Source organism: Gossypium arboreum, chromosome 8 (genome assembly GCF_025698485.1).
Source record: "Gossypium arboreum isolate Shixiya-1 chromosome 8, ASM2569848v2, whole genome shotgun sequence".
Classification (NCBI taxonomy): domain Eukaryota; kingdom Viridiplantae; phylum Streptophyta; class Magnoliopsida; order Malvales; family Malvaceae; genus Gossypium; species Gossypium arboreum.
Window position 1 is genome coordinate 17,935,520 of NC_069077.1, and position 22,792 is coordinate 17,958,311.

General features: G+C 31.5%; 4 protein-coding genes across 14 annotated transcripts; 2 read left to right on the top strand and 2 right to left on the bottom strand.

Moving 5' to 3' along the window:
• The first annotated feature begins 2 nt into the window (after positions 1-2).
• On the top strand, positions 3-1,176 carry LOC108481173 (SUMO-conjugating enzyme SCE1-like). The gene is made up of 5 exons (XM_017784333.2): positions 3-236; positions 311-394; positions 537-689; positions 767-880; positions 962-1,176. The coding sequence occupies exons 1-5, from the start codon at positions 168-170 to the stop codon at positions 1,022-1,024; spliced, it is 483 nt and encodes a 160-aa protein (XP_017639822.2). The 5' UTR covers positions 3-167; the 3' UTR covers positions 1,025-1,176.
• A 903-nt stretch (positions 1,177-2,079) lies between these two features.
• On the top strand, positions 2,080-3,157 carry LOC108481983 (protein PAM68, chloroplastic). 2 transcript variants are annotated; one of them, XM_017785087.2, is made up of 2 exons: positions 2,080-2,391; positions 2,489-3,157. In XM_017785087.2, exons 1-2 carry the CDS (start codon positions 2,347-2,349, stop codon positions 3,056-3,058), a joined length of 615 nt encoding a protein of 204 aa, XP_017640576.1. In that variant the 5' UTR covers positions 2,080-2,346; the 3' UTR covers positions 3,059-3,157. The 2 variants fall into 2 exon arrangements, with proteins under 2 accessions (XP_017640576.1, XP_017640577.1); XM_017785088.2 differs by having other exon boundaries at positions 2,081-2,391; positions 2,497-3,157.
• Positions 3,158-4,367: 1,210 nt separating this feature from the next.
• LOC108483111 (cyclin-dependent kinase F-4) lies at positions 4,368-9,518 on the bottom strand. 7 transcript variants are annotated; one of them, XM_053031455.1, is made up of 20 exons: positions 9,371-9,518; positions 9,223-9,280; positions 8,407-8,663; positions 8,290-8,333; positions 7,641-8,187; positions 7,477-7,555; positions 7,301-7,369; positions 7,133-7,222; positions 6,926-7,064; positions 6,729-6,831; positions 6,575-6,627; positions 6,420-6,486; positions 6,226-6,334; positions 6,015-6,080; positions 5,799-5,867; positions 5,633-5,696; positions 5,421-5,537; positions 5,135-5,166; positions 4,964-5,042; positions 4,368-4,870 (listed from the first exon to the last, which is right to left on the bottom strand). In XM_053031455.1, the coding sequence occupies exons 5-20, from the start codon at positions 7,646-7,648 to the stop codon at positions 4,644-4,646; spliced, it is 1,371 nt and encodes a 456-aa protein (XP_052887415.1). In that variant the 5' UTR covers positions 7,649-8,187; positions 8,290-8,333; positions 8,407-8,663; positions 9,223-9,280; positions 9,371-9,518; the 3' UTR covers positions 4,368-4,643. The 7 variants fall into 7 exon arrangements, with proteins under 7 accessions (XP_052887415.1, XP_017641819.1, XP_052887414.1 ...); XM_017786330.2 differs by having other exon boundaries at positions 7,641-7,889; positions 8,088-8,187; positions 9,223-9,518; XM_053031454.1 differs by having other exon boundaries at positions 5,412-5,537; positions 7,641-7,889; positions 8,088-8,187; positions 9,223-9,518.
• A 7,699-nt stretch (positions 9,519-17,217) lies between these two features.
• Positions 17,218-21,174, bottom strand: LOC108481930 (probable methyltransferase PMT21). 4 transcript variants are annotated; one of them, XM_017785020.2, is made up of 8 exons: positions 20,923-21,174; positions 19,711-20,011; positions 19,474-19,622; positions 19,180-19,375; positions 18,878-19,088; positions 18,116-18,791; positions 17,957-18,034; positions 17,218-17,864 (listed from the first exon to the last, which is right to left on the bottom strand). In XM_017785020.2, exons 2-8 carry the CDS (start codon positions 19,987-19,989, stop codon positions 17,639-17,641), a joined length of 1,815 nt encoding a protein of 604 aa, XP_017640509.1. In that variant the 5' UTR covers positions 19,990-20,011; positions 20,923-21,174; the 3' UTR covers positions 17,218-17,638. The 4 variants fall into 4 exon arrangements, with proteins under 4 accessions (XP_017640509.1, XP_017640510.1, XP_017640511.1 ...); XM_017785021.2 differs by lacking the exon at positions 20,923-21,174 and adding an exon at positions 20,805-20,895; XM_017785022.2 differs by lacking the exon at positions 20,923-21,174 and adding an exon at positions 20,627-20,779.
• Positions 21,175-22,792: the final 1,618 nt, after the last annotated feature.

Below are 22,792 nucleotides of genomic sequence, written 5' to 3' on the forward strand. Positions count from 1 at the left end.
TGAGTGCGCCAATAAGAGTGCCTTGATATTTGACTCGTTTGTTAGGGAAATAAAAGGTTACATTACAAAGTCAGTTTTAAAAGACCCATTTCAATTCAACCTCTACTGATCTTCAAACTCTTCAAAATCTCAGTAGTCACACAAAGAAACAAACCCTCCCAAATATCATGTCGGATGGTATCGCACGCAGTCGTCTTGCAGAGGAACGAAAAGCCTGGCGCAAAAATCATCCCCATGTATCAACATTTTTCTCTTCTCTTCTCACTCTTTTCTTTTTTACTGTACTATATTATAGTTTTTTTTTTTGAAGGGTTTTGTGGCTAAACCTGAGACAAGGGCAGATGGGAGTGTTGATTTGATGGTTTGGCATTGTGTTATCCCCGGCAAAAAAGGGGTCAGTCCACAAAAAAAATTCTTTTAATCAAAGTTTGGACCTTTGAAGTTTTCTTATGTTGTATGTAAGCCTAGGATTTATTTGCATTGAAATTTCTATGGTTGTTTATTAGTTAAATCACAATTTTTTTTAAATGTTCCAGACAGATTGGGAAGGGGGGTACTTTCCACTGACACTCAACTTCAGTGAGGAGTACCCAAGCAAACCCCCTAAATGCAAGTTCCCAAATGGATTCTTCCACCCTAATGTTTATCCTTCTGGAATTGTGTGTTTGTCTATCCTCAGCGAGCGTCGTGTAAGTAACTTCCACACCAATCTTTTTTATTTAAAATTCCATTTTTGCTAAAGCAAAAACCTTGTTTTTCCTGCAAGGGATGGAGACCATCCATTACAGTGAAACAAATCCTAGTGGGGATTCAAGATTTGCTTGATCAACCCAATGCTACCGACGCTGCACAAACAGAGGGACATCAGCTTTACGTATCGGTAAGTAACAAAAGTTTAGCCTTTACTTATTTCTATTGTTCTATAATTTTGTTTTCCGATATGCTATCTTTGCTAATACAGAACCCAAATGAGTACCGGAAAAGAGTTCAACAACAAGTCCTGCAATATCCACAGTCTCTCTAGTCATATGCTACATCACCAGAACTGTTCACTGTTATATAAGTTGTATTATCGGATCGGTCTTTGCATATGTCAACTCGGTTCCATATTTGACGGGACTAACTTTTTACAAGGAAATTTGTTTGGTATTTAATAGAAATCGTGTGTGTTTGAAATTTTTTTATATCATCTATTTTATTGGTTTAAGAAAGCCCCAATATAATTAATTTAGTATAATCTCTTTTAATCATTTTTAATCTAATTTTCTGTATAAACTTTTTAAAGATTATTTATTGACGAATGAATCTCATTTAATTTATGGGCTATATTTTATTTTGGTATTTTGAGGCCATGTATAGGTAATTGTATTTACTCCCATTATTAAAATTTGGTCATTGTACCTCAACATGAGGTATATTTGGTTGTTCTATCAATTATGTCAGTTTTTAATAGTACAAATAGATATAATTTTTTATAGAAAATATCAATTTGCTCATTGATTTAACATATATTTTTAAGAGGCAATAGGCAAAATACATTTTGATTTTTAGCACAAGAACTCTCATGATATTTTTACTCCTTTTATTGATTCTAATGATGCATGTGAAATAAATAAAAGATTATCTAATTATTTGTCTTAAATGTAAGAATTTTAGTTGTTAAATATATTAAAAATATAATATTATTAGATTGATGTAATATGGAATTGATTTAAAATTTTACATGTATTATAATTATGATTATATTGATAAATTTAACCATTTAAATTATGAAAATATGTAAAACTACTATAGTTTTATATTAAAGTAAATGGATCTCTTTTATACAAATATATTGATTTTGTGAGTGAATTTTTTATAAAAAATAAAATGTGAAAAAGATGAACGTGGTTTTTTTATATTAAAATATCCACATAATTATGTTTTTTTTTCTTTTTTGTAAATTTCTCTTTTGTTTTGTTATTTTTAATTGAACTGGATTTAATTAACTAATCACATCAATTTTAATATTAAAATCGACGACTTGGACCGAAAATGAATTTAGATAAAGAAAATAAAATTGTTGGACTACCCGAGTCGGCCCAGCCCTTATTAGAGATCTTTCGGATCATCTTTGAATCATAACCTTATCGCTTCTCCTTTCGGTCTGGTAAATTGGTGGTAAGAAGGTTTCTGAATCCGAATGGGGTTTCAGTGAGGGCAATCATACTTGAGTTTCTGAATTCTGCAACAATTTTAACTTAAAAAGGTAAGCTTTTGTGTTCTCATCTGTGGGTGTTTCTTCCAATATCTGGACCAACTTAATAAGCACTCCAAGAAAAGAAAAAATTGAAGTAGCTCAAGTGAATGGCAGCTCTGGCACTGTCGTCTTTATCCTACTGCCGTTTCAAGGTATGCATGTTTCCTTTATTATATTCCTTAAGATAGAAATTAATATGATTCATCTATATAGAATTTGCAGAATGAAAAATCGAGTTTTGTATGTAAGCTTTGCAGGCAGTTGACCATGGAACCCTCTTCATTGACATCAGCCCAACCCACAAAATCATCTTCCCCATTCCCAGTTAACCCCCAAAACCAAATCCGACCATTGTACTTACTACCCCTACATGCCACCTTGAATAGCCCAAAAGGCTTTGGATCCCCACCCAAGAATAACAAAAAGACAAAGAAATCAAAGAGTGGTGGTGATGACAATGAAGAAGAAGAAGAAGAGGAGGAGAATGAAGCAGAGGCAGGGGTGATACCTGAAGTGGTAACAAACAGGATGATAAGCAGAATGGGATTCACAGTTGGGATTCCATTGTTGGTAGGGCTGTTGTTTTTCCCATTCTTTTATTATCTCAAGGTTGGATTGAAAATCGATGTACCAACGTGGGTGCCGTTTATTGTGTCCTTCATCTTCTTCGGGACAGCACTGTTAGGGGTGAGTTATGGGATTGTGTCATCTAGTTGGGATCCATTGAGAGAAGGGTCAGTCTTGGGATGGAATGAGGCTCAGAAGAACTGGCCTGTTTTTTGGCAATCCATTTGGGGGGGTGGATCACGTAAAAAGTAAAAGGGACATTACATACATGGTTACGTACTGGTATTTTTGTCTCGAGTTTACAACTAATTCATATTATGCTATATTATTTAAGTTATGCTTTGCTCTAAATTCAAATGCTTTATGGTTTATAAATTCATTTCACTCAATCCATTAATGCTAAAGAGATTTGATTGAGGCTAGGCCGGCTTGGCCGTCAAGAGAAGAGATAGCATTAAGCTGCAGTGCTTTGCTCACTCTATATCCCCAGCATTCTTCGCTTAATCACCAATAAAACCAAGGAGGGAAAGGAATAGGAAAAGCCAGGGAAATTTTGAAAACTTTTCTTTTATTTGGTTATTAATCCAATAATATTCATTGTTTTCTCTTAGAACTAAAAAGAAAACCTTTCTTTCTTTAGATATCGCTAATTGGTTCTGTTTTTCAAGAAACAAATACCATTTTTTATTGTTTGATATATTTTTAGTTAATTACTTTTATGATTTATCGTTGACATAAAAAAAAAAGGGCAACTTTGTATCTCTTTTTCGTTTGGAGCTGGGTTTTTGAAGGGTTTTTTCTTTTTTCTCATTTGGACAAATGCTTCAATGTAGTATTTCATTATTTGGTTAATTTTTAATTTTTGCATTTAGACGGTCTCTATGGCTATATATTTGAGTAAAGTTCGTTTTTCTTCAATTTTGGAGCTGGTAATAAGAAATTTTCTTCTTGTCCCACGAAATCCAAAATCTACCCCAATTTGAAAATGAGAGTGAAAAAGAAAGGAGAAGAAGAGAAGAAAAGAATAAATAAACATTAAAAGAAAACAAAAGGAAAATATTAAATTTGCTAAATAGAAAATTTATAAAGATTAATTACAAACTTTAATTTAAATTTTCATTTGAAATAATTACATTAAATGGCAATAATATTATTTAAAGTTTTGTGATCAAAATATAACTTTAAGGAACATAAATACATAAACTTGTAATAAACTCATTTCTATTATAAAATAACTTACCTTTTCCTTTTGCATCATTTTTTATATAAAATATTTTATAAAAAGTTATTTTAAAAATCCTTCCATTTCCTTTTCCTCTATAATCAAACACTGATTATTATAAACCCTTTATTTCCTGAACATTGTATAAGCTAAATTATAGATACTAGAATACAGAAATATGCCAACAGCAAACGAAATATTAAATTTCGAGAAACTGATTGTGTAGACGAAAGAACTTAATATTACCAGTATATGTATACAAGTATATATAATAAGATACTAGTTATAAATTAAATTAAGAGAATGGAAAATGCACACTAAGTCCAAAGTCGAAACATATGAAGAAAAACACAAACAGCTCACATTTCATTATCAAGCAACGTCAATAGGAAGAAGCAAATCCAATCACTTGGTTGTAACAGAAACCATGTTTTATTGTATGGGTTATTGCTACGCACAACCACTCCAACAGAACAAAAGAAAACAAACCAAAGCACTCATTCTTTGTATCCATGTATTGAATGACATGCATTATTATTAGTAGTAGTAGTAGAATTGTTATTTATTATTAGCAGTATCAGTATGAAGCATATAAAGGCATGACGCGGAGCTATCTCATCCCGCTACTTTTCTGGTAAAAGTTCTGCCAGACGGTATCTGTTGGGTTGGCCTCAGAAACATGTCATTAGATTCCGCAGTCCACTGCACCCCAGCCTTCATAGGTGGTGCCCCTATTTGTCCACCATACTGCCTCCGACTTCCAATTGTCACATTTCCCAACTTCTCCACCACCTCTGAAGCCCCAGCTCCACGTCCATTTCTATCCTTGTTCATTGATATTGCTGGACCCACACCATTTTTTTTCAACTCATTCTTTAGCTGATAATACTAGTAAGATATAATTGAATTTGCTACAACAAAAAACCAACACTTACTTGTTGTCCTTCTTCCAGGTGGCCAATACCTTGTTTGTTTGCTATAGTTCTTCAAGGGTTTATCATTCTTTCTCAGATCCTTCAGAGAAGGGCAAAGACAAAAGATCATATTTAGGAGCAACCCAAGGAAAAATATCATTACATAAGCAATAACATTTAAACATGGATTACCTGATTAAGCAACTCAGGCTTGCGTTGCGCACCTGCAAGAATCCACAACAAATCACAACTAAATGCAACTCCATAAAAAAATGTATTGCTGACAATTTAATTGCGATTTCCTTCAGCGAGCACTCAAGCTTAACAAAAACGAGTTGTATGTCTTGCTTAGTTTGATCATAAACATAGCTACAACACCTTTTATCATATCAATGCCCTTTAAAGATACTAGTTCATGCATTCAACATCCAATATCAATAGTAAATTAAGTCTGTATTAAAACACATACAATCAGCACCTGTGCTGAAGGAAGCATTTGTTTTCAGAGAAGAAAAACTGCCAGTGAATTTCCCATTGGGCTGAGCCCCAGAATACCTCCTAACAGATTGCTGTTCCAATGTTCCTCTAACCCCAGCTACAAGCATGCGAATTAGAAATTAGCAACAAGTGAAACCAAATAATATACCTCCTCCAAACATAATAGAAAAATGTTAATGTTTTAGAACAAACCAGATGGAGGAGTTCTAGAAACAGCTATTCTGGGACGAAGAGATGGAGGAACATAAAAACAACCCTGCACATCATAAGAAATTCCTTCAGCGGAGCACTAGCTATAACATAAATGCATCTTAAATATCATAATTAGATACCATAATCTACTTATAAAGGATACCACCTGAAAGAATGGATGTTGAAGGGCCTCGGCAGCAGTTGGCCTTTTGCAAGGATCCCACGAACAGAGAGACTAAAACAAGCAACAAAGCAAATGTCAATTTTTCTTCAAGCATCCAAATAAAAATAATAATGGTCCGAATCACAAAAACAGAAATCCATTTCAAATGTAGGGTGTGAAAGAATAATAACTAACAAAGTCAGCAGAAATGCACTTAACTGTAATAAGGCTGATTGCATCGTCGCTTGCTGATGGTATCAATGCAGACAGATGCACACCAGCAAACTGCAATGTTGAATAAAAGAGATTGAAAAAAATATAAGATTTCATGCACTCAAAAGATAATCAATAGCAGCCCCACCTGCTAAAATTAACTTGGAAATCATGCTACAATGGTACAATCTGTGTAAAAGAACATCAAGAAGACGACCTGTGGGAATTGGTAGTTTATAGCCCTTGCAAGATTAAGCCCATCAGGCCATGAATCCTTAGTTGGAGTACCTATTACACTACAAATTTTGTAGATCTCATCTGCTTCACTGCACCAATGATGAAGTTTCAATGAATAACCAGCCATGCCAAACAAATTAGAAAAGATAGTTAGATAACATCATAAGAACATACCTTGTTCCAGGAAAAAGAGGACGTAAGGTGAATAACTCAGCCATGATTGCACCCATCGCCCACATATCTGCAATAAGTAGAAAAAGCATAGTTATAAAAGGCTGTCACTACTTCTATCCTCAAGTAAATGACTATCAAATGCAGTGAAAACTTGCCAACTATTGAAGTATACAGGTATGATTGAAGGAGTACTTCAGGGGCACGATACCTAAAATGCAAGGAATACAAGACACAGATAAGTTGCAATGAATATATAAAATTAAAAAGAAAAAGAAACCCAAACACTAAATTCTAAAGTACCAAACCTACCAGCGTGTTGAGACATACTCAGTGTATGGTGGACTTGAATTTATTTCACGTGCAAGACCAAAATCAGCAATTTTGATTATATCTTTAGTAACCAACAAATTCTCTAGAAGAGAAGGGCAGTTAGTTGCAGGATATTTCTTAGAGTAGACGAAACAGATATAAACATGAATTTTGTAGGAAAAAGTTAAACAGAATACCAGGCTTTAGGTCGCGATGAAAATATCCACGCTGGTGCATGTATGCAAGACCTTGGAAGACTTGGAAACACCAATTTCTGATTTCAACTTCAGAAAAAAGTTTTTCCCTGTCTTTCATAAGTTGGTAAAGGTTGCATTCCTGGAAGAATTTCATGTTTCAGTAAAACCCCAATGATTAAAGAACACAAATAGATGCTGATCACTTACCATGTATTCAAAAACAAAGTATAAAATGTCATGTTCCCTGATGACTTCCTTAAGCTTCACGATATTTGGATGATTCATTCTCTGCAGTGACTGTCAAAAGAAACAGACTATCATGTATAAGAAATATAATGAATACAAGAAAAACAAGAATAAAGCAACTAGTACTACCTTAACTTCTCTCAGATTCACACACTCTTCCCACGAGTAATATTTCTTCTTCATTTTCTTAATCGCAACCTTCAAAACAGATAGTATTCATTTGAAAAGGATATTCCAATATCAACTTAATCAACAAAAAATGCTATTAAAATTTTTTAAGTAAATAACATTCCAAGCATACTCACAATTTCCCCAGACTGCTTATGAATAGCTCGCCACACCCTCCCAAATGTTCCATCTCCAACTTCCTTAATTAACTTGTACCTAATATCATGCCAAACAATGATAAGCATAAATTACCATGCAGAAAATCAATACTGTATAGCACATCCCAAACTAAACAACTTACCTGTCCATTTTCTTGCGGAACAAAAATTAGCCCTTTCTTTATTCAGGAGATTTATAAGAACCAAGGATAGACATGTGACAATTATCTTCGGTAAAAGATGGCTTGTACTTAAAACTATAAAACATAAACAAACTGCTTTGGCGATCAGCTAAATCCACCATTAATTTCGGCTGGAAACGTGCAATAACATTAAGCCAGTGTTTTTATGGTGGATGGGCTTCAAAGCCTTATTTGGTATCAAACCCGCAGCTTCAAGACCAAAAAAAGGCATCAACGAAAGGAATGGATGAGCTCCACAAAACATACTGATACGATCAGAATGATTGCTCCAGCCAAAAGGAAGGATTCCAAGCTCAAGATACACTCACTCAGTTCAAGAGCTTAATTGCAGTTAACTCATCTATACTAAATAGAAGCAGTTGCAGAATGCTCAGCAAACCAACATACCCTCATTAATCAGTATCCATCAGGACAAACAGCAAAACATTAACTAAGAACTACTAATGCTAATGCTTAGTAAGCAACTTTCACTCAATTACTACAAGCCCTGTGATAATAGAAGAGAAAAAAACAAAATATGATAAAGGTTAGGAAAGGAATAGATCGTTGATGGATTGAGAAAAGATAAATATGAGAATATATAGTGTACCTGGAAGGTGTTTTCTGATGACTGCATGTTGTATCAACAATGCACTGCCAATTAAAACATTCAGAACCTACCTATCATATTCTTTGGTCAAAAAGAGAATAAAAAACGCTTACTTACACAAGTGTGCTAAAGATCTAGCACCTATCTTAGAAAAAAAAATGCATTGCGGCTCCGTGTTGAGTATTAAGAGGAGGCTGGGCACTAAGTGCAATTGACAAAAGAAACCAAAAGAGAATCTCCATGGACAATAAACCGCCAATCAAGTGCTTCTTGGAATAAAAAAACCCGGAAAAGGTTGCAATTTGACCAGAAGCAGGCTTTCTCCATGTCTTGAAAGGAAAGCTAAATCCCTTTAAATCCAAGTCCGGTGCAATCTAACATTAAAATAACATCAATGGAAACTTGAGTCAACACAGATCCTAATTTAAGCATACGGCATCAAAGAATGTCCAAAAAGTGGAGTAGTATATACATCTTAGAAAGCGAAACCCCATAAAGGAGTAGAGGCTATATCAAATTCAAGCAATATTCAAGCAAGAATGCATAACTAGCAGCGAGCAATCATATCATTAAAAAAATTTCAATGCCTGATTATAAATAAAAACAATTCCTATTCCCTGTATATATATTCCCTGTATATAAACCAAACAAATAGGATATGAGACAAACACGCCAAATAGAAACAGCAACAGAACATTTCACGAAAAAAAATAAATAAATACTAAAGAAATTTCGTGACAAAATAAAAAGTGCAAAACATAATAGATTAAATTACTAAAAACGCAAAACAAAAATAAAAGACAATAGATCCATTTGAATTGAAAAAAAAAACTCCTAATCTAATCCTAACCAAAAAAAAAACACAGAGAAGAGAAAAGAAGAAATTAAACCGGATGAGATCAGATCCATGTGAAAACAAACGGAATTAGATACCTGGAAACCAACCGGCATAAGCACCGTCGGCGAGGACGGGAAGAGGTGGAATCCAGAGCTTCGAAATTTGTGTGTGTGTCAGAAAAGAATTAGAAAAAGAAAAACGATTTGCATGCGTGTTTGGGGGAAAAAATAAAAGGTGGAATACCTAATTTATTGTGATATGTTTGGGGGGGAGAGACTTGAGAATCGGGGGAGTCCCTCTCGTGTGAACCAAGAAACCGCTTTATTTTAGGGGTTATTTTTAATCAATGCCCATGCTGGATACTCGGGTGTTATTATTTCCATCTATTTATAGTGACCCGATTAGCCCGGTCGGTCGATCACTTTCAAGCTTTATTCTATTATTATGTTACGGTGGGTGCCGTATGATGCCGTCATCATTTTCTAATCTCTTCTTGATTGGGATTTGGGACAACCAACGTCCACGACTCCTACGCCTATTCCTTTTCTTCTTTCCATAATATTAATCAATTTATTTCCGTCTTTTTTTACTTCTATTAACTTTTCACTGTTAATCACAAAACTAATCATCTAATTGTCATTTGGAAATTTCAAATGAAAACCAATACTCTATAATTATAAATACAAAGAAAATTCAAAATTTGACGTTTAAAAAGGGAAAAAGAAAAGTAAAACTTGTAGTAGGTAATATATATGGTTGTTATTATATCTATTCATTTTAATATAATATCTAGAATTATTTATAATATTTTTAATTTTTAAATAAGAAGATAATATATTTTAATGTACTCAAACTTATGTCTTCCTACACTAACAATATATCAATGTCAATCAATTAATACTCAATTCGTTAGATTTAAATTTTAAAATCTATATAAGAATTGATAGCGTATAATAATTAAAATATGTTATAATCTATGGTATAACAACCATTAGTTTGAGTGTCTCTGTAATCTATGTTTACTTTTTTAACAGAAAAAGTTTAAAATAACTTATGTACTTTAAAAGAAAACATTAATAGCCTAACCTTTTAATCTAATTAATTGAAATTAGCGTTAAATGCTATCAAAATAGGTGATAAATAAATTAAATTGAAATTAATATTTTTAAATGTATATATAAAATATCTAAATTTTATAAAAATATATTATATAAATTCGTTAGTTGGTAATTATATTTAGAATCTAAATATAATAGAAATTTTTATTTTATTTATTTCTTACCATATTTTATAATCAAATATACAGTAATTAATAATTATTGCATATTTTACACGATCATATTTTAACTTCGAAATAATACGAAAAGGTGTACTTCATAACAACAAATAAAATGTTAATTTATTGCACAAATAATAATACCACTTGTCACAAAAAGAATTTTTCACTAGTTAAATTTTTTTCTAAAATACATGAAACTTTTACTTTAAATAATATATATGATTGTAATCTAAAATCGGCCCACTTGAGTTTAAGTTAAAATTTACTTTAAAATATTAAAAAAATGAAATATTTTATTAGTTTAATATTAATAAATAATAATATATGTTTTTGACGCATATATAGTACCTATACTATTAATAAAGCCTTTAACTGAATTTGTATCACGTGTCAATTGAGCACCGACTTGATTAAGAAACTCTGAAAATGCCTTTATGTAATTAAAAAATTATATTATTAAACGGTTTTTTAGTTTTTTATTTTAACAAAACCAATAAAATATACTTATTATGAGATTTAAATCCATACCAATTGGATTAGTAAAATTTTAAATTTACTACTTAAATAAAGTTTTATTTTAATGTATTTTATATATTTTTATTTTAATATGCACAATTTATTATCTCCATCAATTGTATATATTAATAATGTTGTTAATTGAGTCACAAGTTAATTTAACACTAACTTACATTTGGTGTAGAGGTGTGCATGGGCGGGCGGGCCGGGCCCATAAAAATTTTTACCCGTTTTAGGCCCGGCCCTGCCTGAAATATGGGCCTAAAAATTTGTCCAAGTCTGGCTCAGGAAAAAATAGTAGGCCGAGCTTTGGCCGCCTAGCCCGACCATATTAATTTTTTTTGCTTTTTTATTAAATAAAAAATTTAAAATATAATAAATCAAATACATTTAAAAACATAAAACAAATATTAAAACAAAAACAAATAAAAATGAGACAAAAATAATTCTTAAAATAATACATAAATTAAAAATATAATAAAAAGTAATTATATTAAAATTGAAAAATTGAAACAAATTAAAACTAAATTAAGAACCAAATTATATTAATAACAAAAGTTTTACAATATCAAAATAACATTAAAAACAACAAAAGAGTAAAGTCAAAGTACTAAAGTTACTTAAAATTAAAAATAAAAATAATTTAATATTAAAATCGGACGGGCAGACCGGGCCAAAAAATCTTATCAGGGGCCCGCCCGCTTTCTAAACGGGCCTCGTTTTTGTCCAAGCTCATTTTAGGGCCTATATTTTACTCAAACCTCCCATTTTTCGGGCGAGCCTTGAGCCACCTCTAATTTGGTGACAAAACCATTAAATAATTGTAACAATTTAGTATTATTTATTTAATATATTTATGTTTTTAAATTTTATTTTACTCATAATTTAATTTATTTATTTTTATTTTAATATCGTATAAATTTTATTTATTATTATAATTAATTAATTTCAAATCATATGTTTTATTATTTATTATATGTCATTTTTAATACATATTTATATTTTAAATTTATAATTTTCACAATTAAATTTGTAAAATATATTAACAAATAATATATAACACCTGTAAAATGCCAAGCATAATTGAGTTGGTGAATAACCAAATAGGTATAAATTAAGTCCAATGTTTTCGCATTTTCAACAAAAAATAATTGCTTGAAGGTGTTTCGTAGCGTTTCATAGTATTTCTAGTAATATAATATTAAAACATACTTGCATTTTAAAATTAATGTTTAATTTGAAATGTTTGTTGTATATTTCTTCGGAAAAAATATTTTTTATTAATAATTTTATTATAACTTCGATCATATCTATTTTTTTATTACATAATGTATAAAACTATCCATAGCTTCTAATCTTCAACTCATAAATAGTTTTGGGTTCTTTTAGCTTATTTGGGTACAAATAAAAGATTGGGTAGTCAAATCACTTAATTGTAATGTTTGGTGAGGTTTCAAGAGCTTGTTAAACTAGAACCTCCAAAATAAAAAATGTTAGGATGAGCAATTTTTTCCACAACTAATCGGGAATAAGATATGTGGAATGACATATCTGATCATATTTGTTCAAAAATTACTCCATTTATCACACGTATCCATTTCTTGAATATTTATATACTCTTAATTTATTTTCAATTTACTTGTGTAAAATGATTTCTTATGCAATTTTATATTAATTGAAATATGCTATTTAACATATTTATTCAGAGTGTGACATAAATATCACTAATTTACATACTAAGAACATGACATAATTATCATGAGAATATAATTTACAATTATATTGATACACTATTAATATTTATCAATTTTCACAAGATTAATAGTTGTAAATAAGGAACTAAAGAATTTTGTTTATTTAAAATTTTAAAAATATTCACTAATTAATTTTCATAATGGGTGTTTTAATTCCTTGATAATAATGTTTTATTTCAATAATTTCCCAATAAAGACTAAAATATTATACATAAATAAATACTTAATAATAAAATGTGTCATGCTCTTATTTGTCATTTTACACATATCACCTATCACCTAAGTTTTACTAAACACTTATAAATAAATTGTTAATAGATTCAGTCGATTAAACCAACCACTACAATCAATTATCAACCAATTGCCAAACAGGACCATTATAAATAGTGTTTATTTGATATTTAATACTTATACGGTAGTAATCAACTTATGATTTGTTCCCTTTTTTGTGTCAACGTATCTTTTTAAATAATATATATGATTTGGAATAAAGTTGAATTAGACACTTACATAGAGGTAAAGTTTTCTTTTTTAAGAAGAGAAAACATAAAACTGTAACTAACCAACCACTAATCTTAGTGTCACAACTCCATTTGCATCTATATTCAGCAAGTTACGAATTGCATCCAATAGAGAGTAAAAGACAAAACATTGTAACGGTTGATCCCAAGCCATTGAAGTTAGGCCATCAGCGAGCTTATTATCTTTTCTATAGGTATGTTGAATAATCATTTCTCATTCCTTATTCATGTATTTTCGAGCCTCTCTACACAACCGGTGTTCGCCAAACTTAGCACTACTGGTAGCATATTAGCAACCTCCATACTATCTATTTCCAGAATGATTCTTCTATGTCCATTCCTCCAGGCAATTTGAAGTCCTTCAACAACACTCTAAAGTTCTGCTTCCAATGCCGAACAAGAACCAATCAATTTAGAAAATCCAATAATCCATTCTCCATTCCAATCTCGTATAACTCCCCGCACAAGCGGCCTTATCCATTTGCTTTGCGCGCACCATCAACATTTAATTTGTACCCTCCAATAGATAGATTCTCCCACTTTATCAAGTGCATTCTTCTTAAATTTTCACTTCTAATACTATTGCTTGGGACATCTATAGCAGACACATATTTGTTGCAATTTTAAACCAGCCTTCAAAATAGATTCAACTTCCACAAAGTCTTCGTAAAAAATTAGCTTGTTTCGACGCCTCCAAAGATTCCAGCACAACAAACTGAGGGTTTATTTGTTTACAAGTAAAATGTTTTATAAAAAATGTTTTCTGCATTTTCCTGTATCTATTTCACAAAAAATAATTTGGTCAACGGAAAATGAGTTACAGGTCAAAGTAAAATAAACCATTTTTCTTGTAAAATGACTTACCTTTTTAAAAGCATAAGTCATTTTTGGAGAAGGGCTCATCTATGGATAATTTTATTTTTATATAAAATTAACTTAAATCAAGCTTAATATTATTATATTGATAATAAATTTTATTTTATTTTAAAAATATTTAAAGTATTATATTTTTCAATATTATTAAACATACATATTCAATTATTTATATTTAGTCATATAATAAATTATTAATATAATAAATATAATTTATTATTTTAATGAATTATTTAATATTTCAATTTTATTTTAATAATAAATTTTAAAAATAATAATTTTAAATAATATTATTCACATATTATTAAAAATATTCAATATTAATATTTTAATAATAAATATTTATTACAATTATAAATATATTAATAATAAATTTTTGTAGTATAAAGGTTAAAATATGTTATAAGTCTATGTAGACTTCACACTTTGTAATTTAGTCTTCATACTTTTATTTTCAAGAATTTAGTCCCTTTACTTTTTAAATTTGAAAATCAAGTCCAATTGTTGACATTATTACTTTTTTTGTCAATTTTGTTGATGTCACTTTTTAAATAAAAATACTCACTTAGTAGTTATGTAATTAAAAATGATATTATAATGAATCTAAATTTTAACATAATATTTTTAATATATGCAAAAACAATGTAAAATATAAAATTATAGATAAAAATGAATTCAATTAAACAATGAAAAATAAGAAAATTTCAAATGAATGTTCGTTTAATTGAAAATAACTTTTATGAAATATTTTTAAGAAATCTACCAAACAGCAGAAAATATTTTATACAAATTCATCCAAACACTAGAAAATATTAATTTTTCCAGAAAAATAAATCATATTCCAGAAATTATTTTCCAAAAGTTATTTTCAATGAAACAAACGGAGCCTGAGTAGAACATCCCAATCAGCATTTTCATGAGCAAAATAACAGGGGTTATATATATTATGAAGAACCCAGTCAGGGAGTTGCATATTCATGAACTCAAAAAATTTCTCTTCACGAACCAACTATTTCTATATTACGGGTGCTAAAAAGCAGCCACGCAGCACATGATCTGTGTGCTCCATTGCTCTCCCACATAAGCTGCACATATCATCCATAGTCATGTGTATTCGTTTTCTCTCATGATTTGTCAAATGCTTACCCAAACAAAGTAACCATAAAAACACTCGAACACGATGTGGTCCTCTAAACTTCCAAATTGATTGCCACCACTTCTGACCATCACCAGCCACATTGTTCGAAGCCACTAAGTAAGCGGATCTAATTGAGAAATTTCGCTTAACATCCCGTTTCCAACCAATCGAATCAGCAATTTCCTCATGATTAGGTGGAAATGTTGCTTCCAATTTAAGCAGGATATTATGCGATAGAACGTTTTCCAAGAATCTCCAATCCCGCCCTCCATTCGGAGCAACCATTGAAGCCACTAACGTCGGCAAGACACTTAACATAATCCCAAACTTGAAAGATGTCTTTCCACAAATTCTACACTCTAGTATTCTACACTCTCACCATTCCTAGTGTTCCACACCACTCCTTGCCGAACCATATCCCCAACTTGACAAATGTCTTTCCACAAATTCTAGTAATTATTCCTCTTGATGGAAAAAGGACACTTTTCATTCCATCTATACTTGTAACGTAAAATCCGGACCCATAATTTATCCCCATGAACTACTAACCGAAATCCTAGTTTCATGAGAAAAGCTTCATTTTGTTTTTAGGTAAATTTTATACCAAGTCCCCATTTTCCATCGGCTTACAAACCTCATCCCATTTCACAAGATTAATCTCACTTCTATCCGTGCCATGTCCCCAGACAAATTACCGTATTATTTTCTTCATCTCCTCTCAAATACCTTTCAAAATTAACCTCAGATTACATGACATACATTGGTACAGCCAGAGATAAAGTTCTTTTAATATTACTATTTTTATTTATAAAACTCATATCTAAAATTTTGCTTACAGTTGAAACTTCTTATCACTGAAACCAATAAATGTTTATCAACATTAATTTTCAAGTAAAAATTTAATTCCAATCCTTTTATAAATATTAAGATTATGACACTTAAAATTTGGGTGACAATTTATGTAATAATTTTTTAAACAAATTATATAATAATTAAATATGAGTTTAGCTAAAATAATAAAGATATTAAAAGTTATAATGTTTTGAGTTTGTGAAAGTTTTTTAAAATTTTTATATGAAAAGATAAAATGTCTAAAAAAATATCTATTTCTTTGTAAAATTAAAATATTTTTAGTAACTTTATGATTGAGTTGCAACCTAATTGATGGATAATCTGAACTCAATTAACCCATTAAATATAATGTATATATAAAATATATTATCTTTCATATTTATTGAAAATTTTATGGTAAAATACAATAGTAGTCACTCAACTATTAGTGTATTTTATATTGATCAACTAACCCCAAAATCTTTTGATTTAGTCCCTAACATTTTGATATTTTAGTCACTTCTCTGTTAAATCATTAATGGAATGCTAATATGACTTTTTTATTGGCCCTCCAAGGTCTAAATGTTCTATCAATTTAGTCCTAGTTCTAAAAAAATAACAAATTTATCCTCAACCTTACACATTCTATCAATATTGACAAAATTTAGTCCGTAACGCTTTAATATTTTTTTTCGTTACGGTCCCAACCTTCAAAGTTTAGCTACATTGCTTTTCTCAAGACAGTACAATTAACTGAACTGTTAAAATTACGGTAATAAAAATAAAATTTTAATGGTTGGTTTGGAAGTAATTAAAAATATATGGCAAAAATAATTAAAAAATAAATATTAAAAGCTAAAATGATGACGATGTCAAGTTCATACTAAGGAATTGTTCTTGATTGGATTAGGAGGTAAAAGAGAAATAAAAGGGGAATATATCAGGCTATCATATCGTATCACGAACATTCCTCCGGTTGTCCAAATTGAGATCTTTGGCGGAAGAATATGATACTTGACGCCAATCATTCAGATTATTAAGGCATTTATAGATTATCTACAGCTCTGTAATCTTCATAATATTTCTGATGATTGTGTGGTGGACATAATAATCTCATCATTTCATTTTATTTAAATTATCTTCCGATTAATTAATTAATTTAAAAACAATGATAAAGCTAAACTCAACTACCAAAGAACTGTTTATTAGATCACAGCTGGAATGATAAAATATCTGTTCTATTCATGAATAACCCATTGGGGTTTTTGATTTTTGGACTTGTTAACAACAAAGAATAAAGGCCCCCCAAAAATGAAGATAATAATAATGAGGACTGTTTATATATATATATAAAATATATTTATAAAGATGCCTTACAAAGACGTTATATCTATAAGGTAACAAAATGATATTATTGGGGGGCTAATTCTTCAGCTGAAGAACATGATGAATTCAAAAGTTTGTTGATTTCTTTGGAATATCTTATTAATTTATCCATTTTTGTGTATCGAAAGCAGGGAATACTCATTTGTTTCATTCAGCTCCCATACTGTTGGAACAATAATTATGGTTTTAACTAGGCAAAGAAGACTTTTGGGATCATCTTGTACTGTTAGTAGAGGAGGCATACCACAGAGTTTTCTGGCATACTAGTATTTTTTCCTTCTCCCCACTATTTTCAGTATCTTCTTTGTGGCAGTTCCACCTCATTCCCTTCGCAATGGTCTCGATAGCATCCATGAAGTAGTTGGATTCCCGTATTAATGCGTGCCCCTCCGGTCGCAGGATTCGGTCCATTTCCAACAGCACATACTTCATATGACACCTGACAAGACAATGGTTAGCTTATATGTTGGATATTTCAATCCTTGTAAAAGGGCAAAACGTAATGAACCTATTATAAGCCCGACAATGTACCTGTGGCTCTCGGCAGCAAAGAGGCCATCGAGGTGAAGGAGATCGTATGTTCGAGGATATGTCGAAAAAGCTTCACACCTATGAACGGAAAACAAGTTAAAATGTCAATCGTATTGCAGTCTCGGATTCATGGTTGGTATAAATGTATTTGTAGATTACCAGTCATGATAAGTGCCAACAAGGCCCCGGTCAAAGACAACTGGTAATGTGTTGGCAGAGTAGGAAGAGACTACATTCATGACCCACAAGGGATTATCAATGAGAGCTGCAGCTAAACCTCCATAGACTGTATTCATGTCCATAACATTTCTAATCTTATCAGTCCCAATAGCTGGGAGGATCTTTTTGTAGTGCTGGGCTCGCATTTTCCACTTGCTGTCATCGCGCTTTAAAGCATTGCCACTCCCACCAGGAACATCTGAAATGCGCTCAGGTGCGATGTTTAACCTCTGTGGCCACTTTGGCAGGGAACCCACGGATGACCTCTTAAGCTTTTGTCTTGGAGATATAGCACATGGGCGTAACGGAGTGTACCATGCTGCATCCGGTTCGATACTGTCATCACACGTGGCTGGATAGACATCTGGACCGGTGAGCTTCTCATAGCAGCCAATATCTGAAGATTTCTGCCACACAGCAATATCACCCTGTGTAGCATACACTGTAAAGCACATTGATGTCAATAAGTCCTGCAACTTTTCTAAAGCTGCTCTCTGCTCTTCGATAGTTGTATTCCATCCTTGATAGCGGTGTTCGTAGTTTATAGGAGGGCCAGACAAGACCCAGAAACCACCTGGGCGGAGTATTCGATGAACTTCAAGGAGATAAATTCCACCTGAAAACCAACAACATATCCAAAGCAATGTGTTACTTGGTGGATAAGGAAGGAACATCTTAAACAATGAGGAATACTCATTTTACCAAATTCAGTCCATGGGATAAGGCATCTTGAGCAATGAGCCATATCAAATGAGCTTGAAGGGAAAGGAAGGCGCTGTGTAGAAATGACACCAAGGATTGCTGGTATCCCACGTTCTAGCGCGAACTGGACCTGAGCTTCATGATTATCTCTCGGAGCAAGAGAAAGCGTCAGAATTCCACGATCTAATAGATCGCCCCCCCAACTTGCTACCTGGAATCAAAAGAGTTTTAAATCTATAATGGGATGAGGGAAATGAGAAGAAACAGTTGGAACTCCACACGCTTTCAGAATTGCAACTCACCCCACAACCGGTATCGATTGCAGTTCGAACTGTGCCATCTCTCATTTCAGGGATCAGATCCTGCATTAAATTAACATATGCACCCACTCCTTTAGGGAACATAGTACCACCACCAGGGAAAAGGAACTTCTCCCCTTTTTTCTTCAGCCAATTCTGATTAGACTTCTGCTTGTTGATCCAATCGTACGGGACGTTCCTAAAAAGAGCAGATCAACGTGTGTCGTAACAACACAATCGACCCTCTAAACATAAATCACACCGAAACCAGAAAATAGCTATAAAAATAAATAATACCTGTACCAACATTCTTTCCGACTCTTTGGCCATCTGATTGGTGGTTTGTATCCTACAGGGGGTGGAACCAAGCATTCCTTCCTCTCATACAGCGGAGGACAGTGGCGTTCCAAGAAAGTAAGCCGACGGTAACCGTACTTCTTCCACCTCTGTAGCAACAAACATAAGTCATATCAGTATAGCATTCAAAACTAAGCATCTTGCAACACCATTAGAGGAATGATCATGTGCCGTTACCCTGGGATCGGTGCATGGAGTGTAGTCTTGATAATCGATGCTGCATTCCGAGAAGGTAACAGATTTGATTTGAAGGGCATTTTCTGCAGAATATTCGGGCGAAGAAACAGCCTTGGAAAGCTCTTGGACTATCTTCCCTTCCAATAAGCTTTTCTCAGAACAGAAGATTCCACCAAGATAGAACGATAACCCGCATAACGCGAAAACCAGTAACGTTACAGGGATAATCTTCAAAGCTCTATCAGATTGGGACTGATTCTTTTCATCTTTTTGCTTCATGATTTCAGAAATAATCTAGCTACTGCAAAATTCGGAATGCCACCAATCAACATATATGCTCAAGCACAAGTGATACAAAATCAACAAGGCAATGCAACATCACAAAAGACCATGAAAGCAATGTTGACCCTAAGACAAGACCCTTGAAAGGTGTTAAAAAAAAACATGTAGATCTAAATACCAACCACCACCTACATGTCACTTTGCCTTTATATATATTTCACAAGATATATGGACCCCTACTTACATGGTCCCATTCAAAAAGGCAACAGAGAAATAAACAAACAAACATGAATTCCAACAATTTCCTTGACATTGAAGAAAAAGGTTGAATGATTTCATTTTCAATATGCATACCCTTGAAAACAAAGCATGTAACTTGTTCACACAAAATTTTTGCAGCAATAAGAAATGAGAAAGCACAAAGAAGAAAAGGTTTCTTGTTTGACTAGGAGGTGATTTGAATTAATATAGATAGGAACCTAATGATAGTAATTCAGAGGGAGAGGGCAACAAAGGTAGAAGAGAGAAGAACCACAAGTTCATGGGATTTTCAAATATGGGGTAAAGGTAAAAACCAAGTCTTTCCCAAAGAGATATCTAAAAATAGGAAATTTATACAGAAAACGTGCTTCACCAGAGAAAAAAGTGTTTCACATCTGTCCAGCCAATGCAAAGCATAAACCCCCCAAAAATGAATGAACAAAAAAGAAAATTGCAGACACACCCTAGTAGTAAAAAAGAGAACCGAAAAAAAGAAACATAATTATATTACTAAAAGAGTGAGATTGTATTTGGATTTTTATTTGTTGTACCTTTCTAATCTCTCTACAAAGAAATGAAAGAAAAATATTATAGTGCAGGGATTTGCATTAAACACACCGAGACATCGCCTGCAAATGTGTTATAAAAAAAAAAAAAAAAAAGCTCAACCTTTAAATAAAGTGTGGGGAAGAGTGATAATTTTGTAAAGAGGAGTTGAATCACACGGAGTGAAAAGAGAGTGTTGAAGATCCTATCATAGCGTGCCACATAAGGGGTTGAAGACAGGGAATTTGGTTGCCTTGTTCATGGGTTCAACAGTTGATGTCGTTGATCCTGTGATTTTAATGGCAGCTTTTACTTGGCTTTTTAATTTGTCCTTCACCCTTTTTCAGGCCTTAAATAAAGATTCTGCTCTGTTTTTCACCTAACAATTCCACGACATACACACATTTATACTCGAATATGGTGAATAATATAACAAAATTTAAAATTTTTATCTCCATTTAAAGATAATTTTGACTCCATTTCAAAATTAATTGATAAGTATGAATTCAAGAATTTGTTGACATAAGATAGGGATCTTCCGTTGTTTTTACTTCTTCCCCACGTAATTTTCAATTATAACTAACAAATGAACAACACTATAATAGCAAGTCGCATTATATTTTCGAACAAAAATGTAAATTTAAAATTTGAAAATAACATTATTATTATTATTATTATTATTATTATTATTATTATTATTTCAGAATGTATGTATTAAGTGATTTTTGTAGATAATACATTTGTGTATCACACCATGTTATCTTTTATTATTAATTTGATTTTTTTAAAAAGTAAATAAAAATATGAAATAAAGAGATGGAAATTATACATTGACGTAGACAAATGCTTTGGTATTCCACAAATTCCATATTAAACTATATATGAAAACAAGAAAAGATTTTCTTCTATTTGTTTATTTTCTGCTTTATTCTCTCTTAAATATTAAAAAAATGGAAAAGGCATCCATTTGAATTTTGGATTATATTCCATTTAAAAATTATTTAATTCAAGTTTTTCTAATTAGTTTATTAAGAATAAATTATTGCATATGATCTTATCAACATAAATATTAGATAAATACAAAATATGCCTTTTTCCTTTGTATTAAGTTGTATTTACCATTTAAGCAAATAGCATCAGCATGTGTTAGCGTTTAATCTGCTACGGAGTGAGGAATGAGGATGCCGTCTCATGTGTATTTTTTTTCTTCTCTTTTGGGGTTTAATCTTGGATTTTTGTTTTAAAAAATTCACAACATGATATAGTTTTTAAATTATTGCAAAATTTAATCAAAAATTAAAATTGCTTAAGATCCATTAAAAACTTGTATGAAGTTTACCATTTATGCTTATATGAACAGTGACAGATTTAGAAATATAATTTAGGGGTAAAAGTAAAGTCAAAAATATTTTGAGAATTAAAATTAAATTATATATTTTTATGATAATAAAATTGTAATTATATTATTTTAATGATTTATATATTTTATCATTTTTTGGTAGGATGAAATTTAATTTTATCATTATTAATGAATTTTTTTATTTTAAGGTGCGGGGCCTGTAAACCCTTTAGATCCACCCTGGATATTATAGTTTTAGTTGATTATGTTTAAATAAATTGTTTAATTAAAGTAGTTGATGATGACATAAAAGCTTCAAAATTAATAGTAATGATTTTAGTTGCTTTAATATTTGCTGGTTTTGTTACGCTGGATTTCCACTCACACTCAACTCAATAATTATGCTTAAAATGATAGCAATATCTATAGGACTGAAATTTAGCGGGATTTGGTAGCTTAACGTAACTTAATTCCCAAGTTATTCATGATAATGCATGTGTTTCATTATTACCTTCCTAAGTAAATTTTTTTAGATTTTTAAATATAAACAAAATTTAAAGAAACTGATGGATAATATTAACTTTTATATATTATAATTTGAAGGGCTTGTTTTTCTTTTATTGCTTCTTTGCCCTTGATGAAGTGAAAAAGGGT

Bases quoted from the DNA above. Each gene is read 5' to 3' on its own strand.
- LOC108481983 (XM_017785087.2), top strand. From the start codon at position 2,347: ATGGCAGCTCTGGCACTGTCGTCTTTATCCTACTGCCGTTTCAAG. The intron at 2,392-2,488 runs GTATGCATGTTT...TTTGTATGTAAG, and splicing joins TATCCTACTGCCGTTTCAAG to CTTTGCAGGCAGTTGACCAT.
- LOC108481173 (XM_017784333.2), top strand. From the start codon at position 168: ATGTCGGATGGTATCGCACGCAGTCGTCTTGCAGAGGAACGAAAAGCC. The intron at 237-310 runs GTATCAACATTT...TTTTTTTTGAAG, and splicing joins GGCGCAAAAATCATCCCCAT to GGTTTTGTGGCTAAACCTGA. The intron at 690-766 runs GTAAGTAACTTC...TTTTCCTGCAAG, and splicing joins CTATCCTCAGCGAGCGTCGT to GGATGGAGACCATCCATTAC.
- LOC108483111 (XM_017786326.1), bottom strand. From the start codon at position 7,584: ATGCTTATCATTGTTTGGCATGATATTAGGTACAAGTTAATTAAGGAA. The intron at 7,065-7,132 runs GTAAGTGATCAG...AAATTCTTCCAG, and splicing joins ACTTTGTTTTTGAATACATG to GAATGCAACCTTTACCAACT. The intron at 5,697-5,798 runs GTGGTATCCTTT...TATGATGTGCAG, and splicing joins TTCAACATCCATTCTTTCAG to GGTTGTTTTTATGTTCCTCC.
- LOC108481930 (XM_017785020.2), bottom strand. From the start codon at position 19,989: ATGAAGCAAAAAGATGAAAAGAATCAGTCCCAATCTGATAGAGCTTTG. The intron at 19,376-19,473 runs GTATTATTTATT...TGCTCTTTTTAG, and splicing joins CGGAAAGAATGTTGGTACAG to GAACGTCCCGTACGATTGGA. The intron at 17,865-17,956 runs GTACATTGTCGG...TTGTCTTGTCAG, and splicing joins TTTGCTGCCGAGAGCCACAG to GTGTCATATGAAGTATGTGC.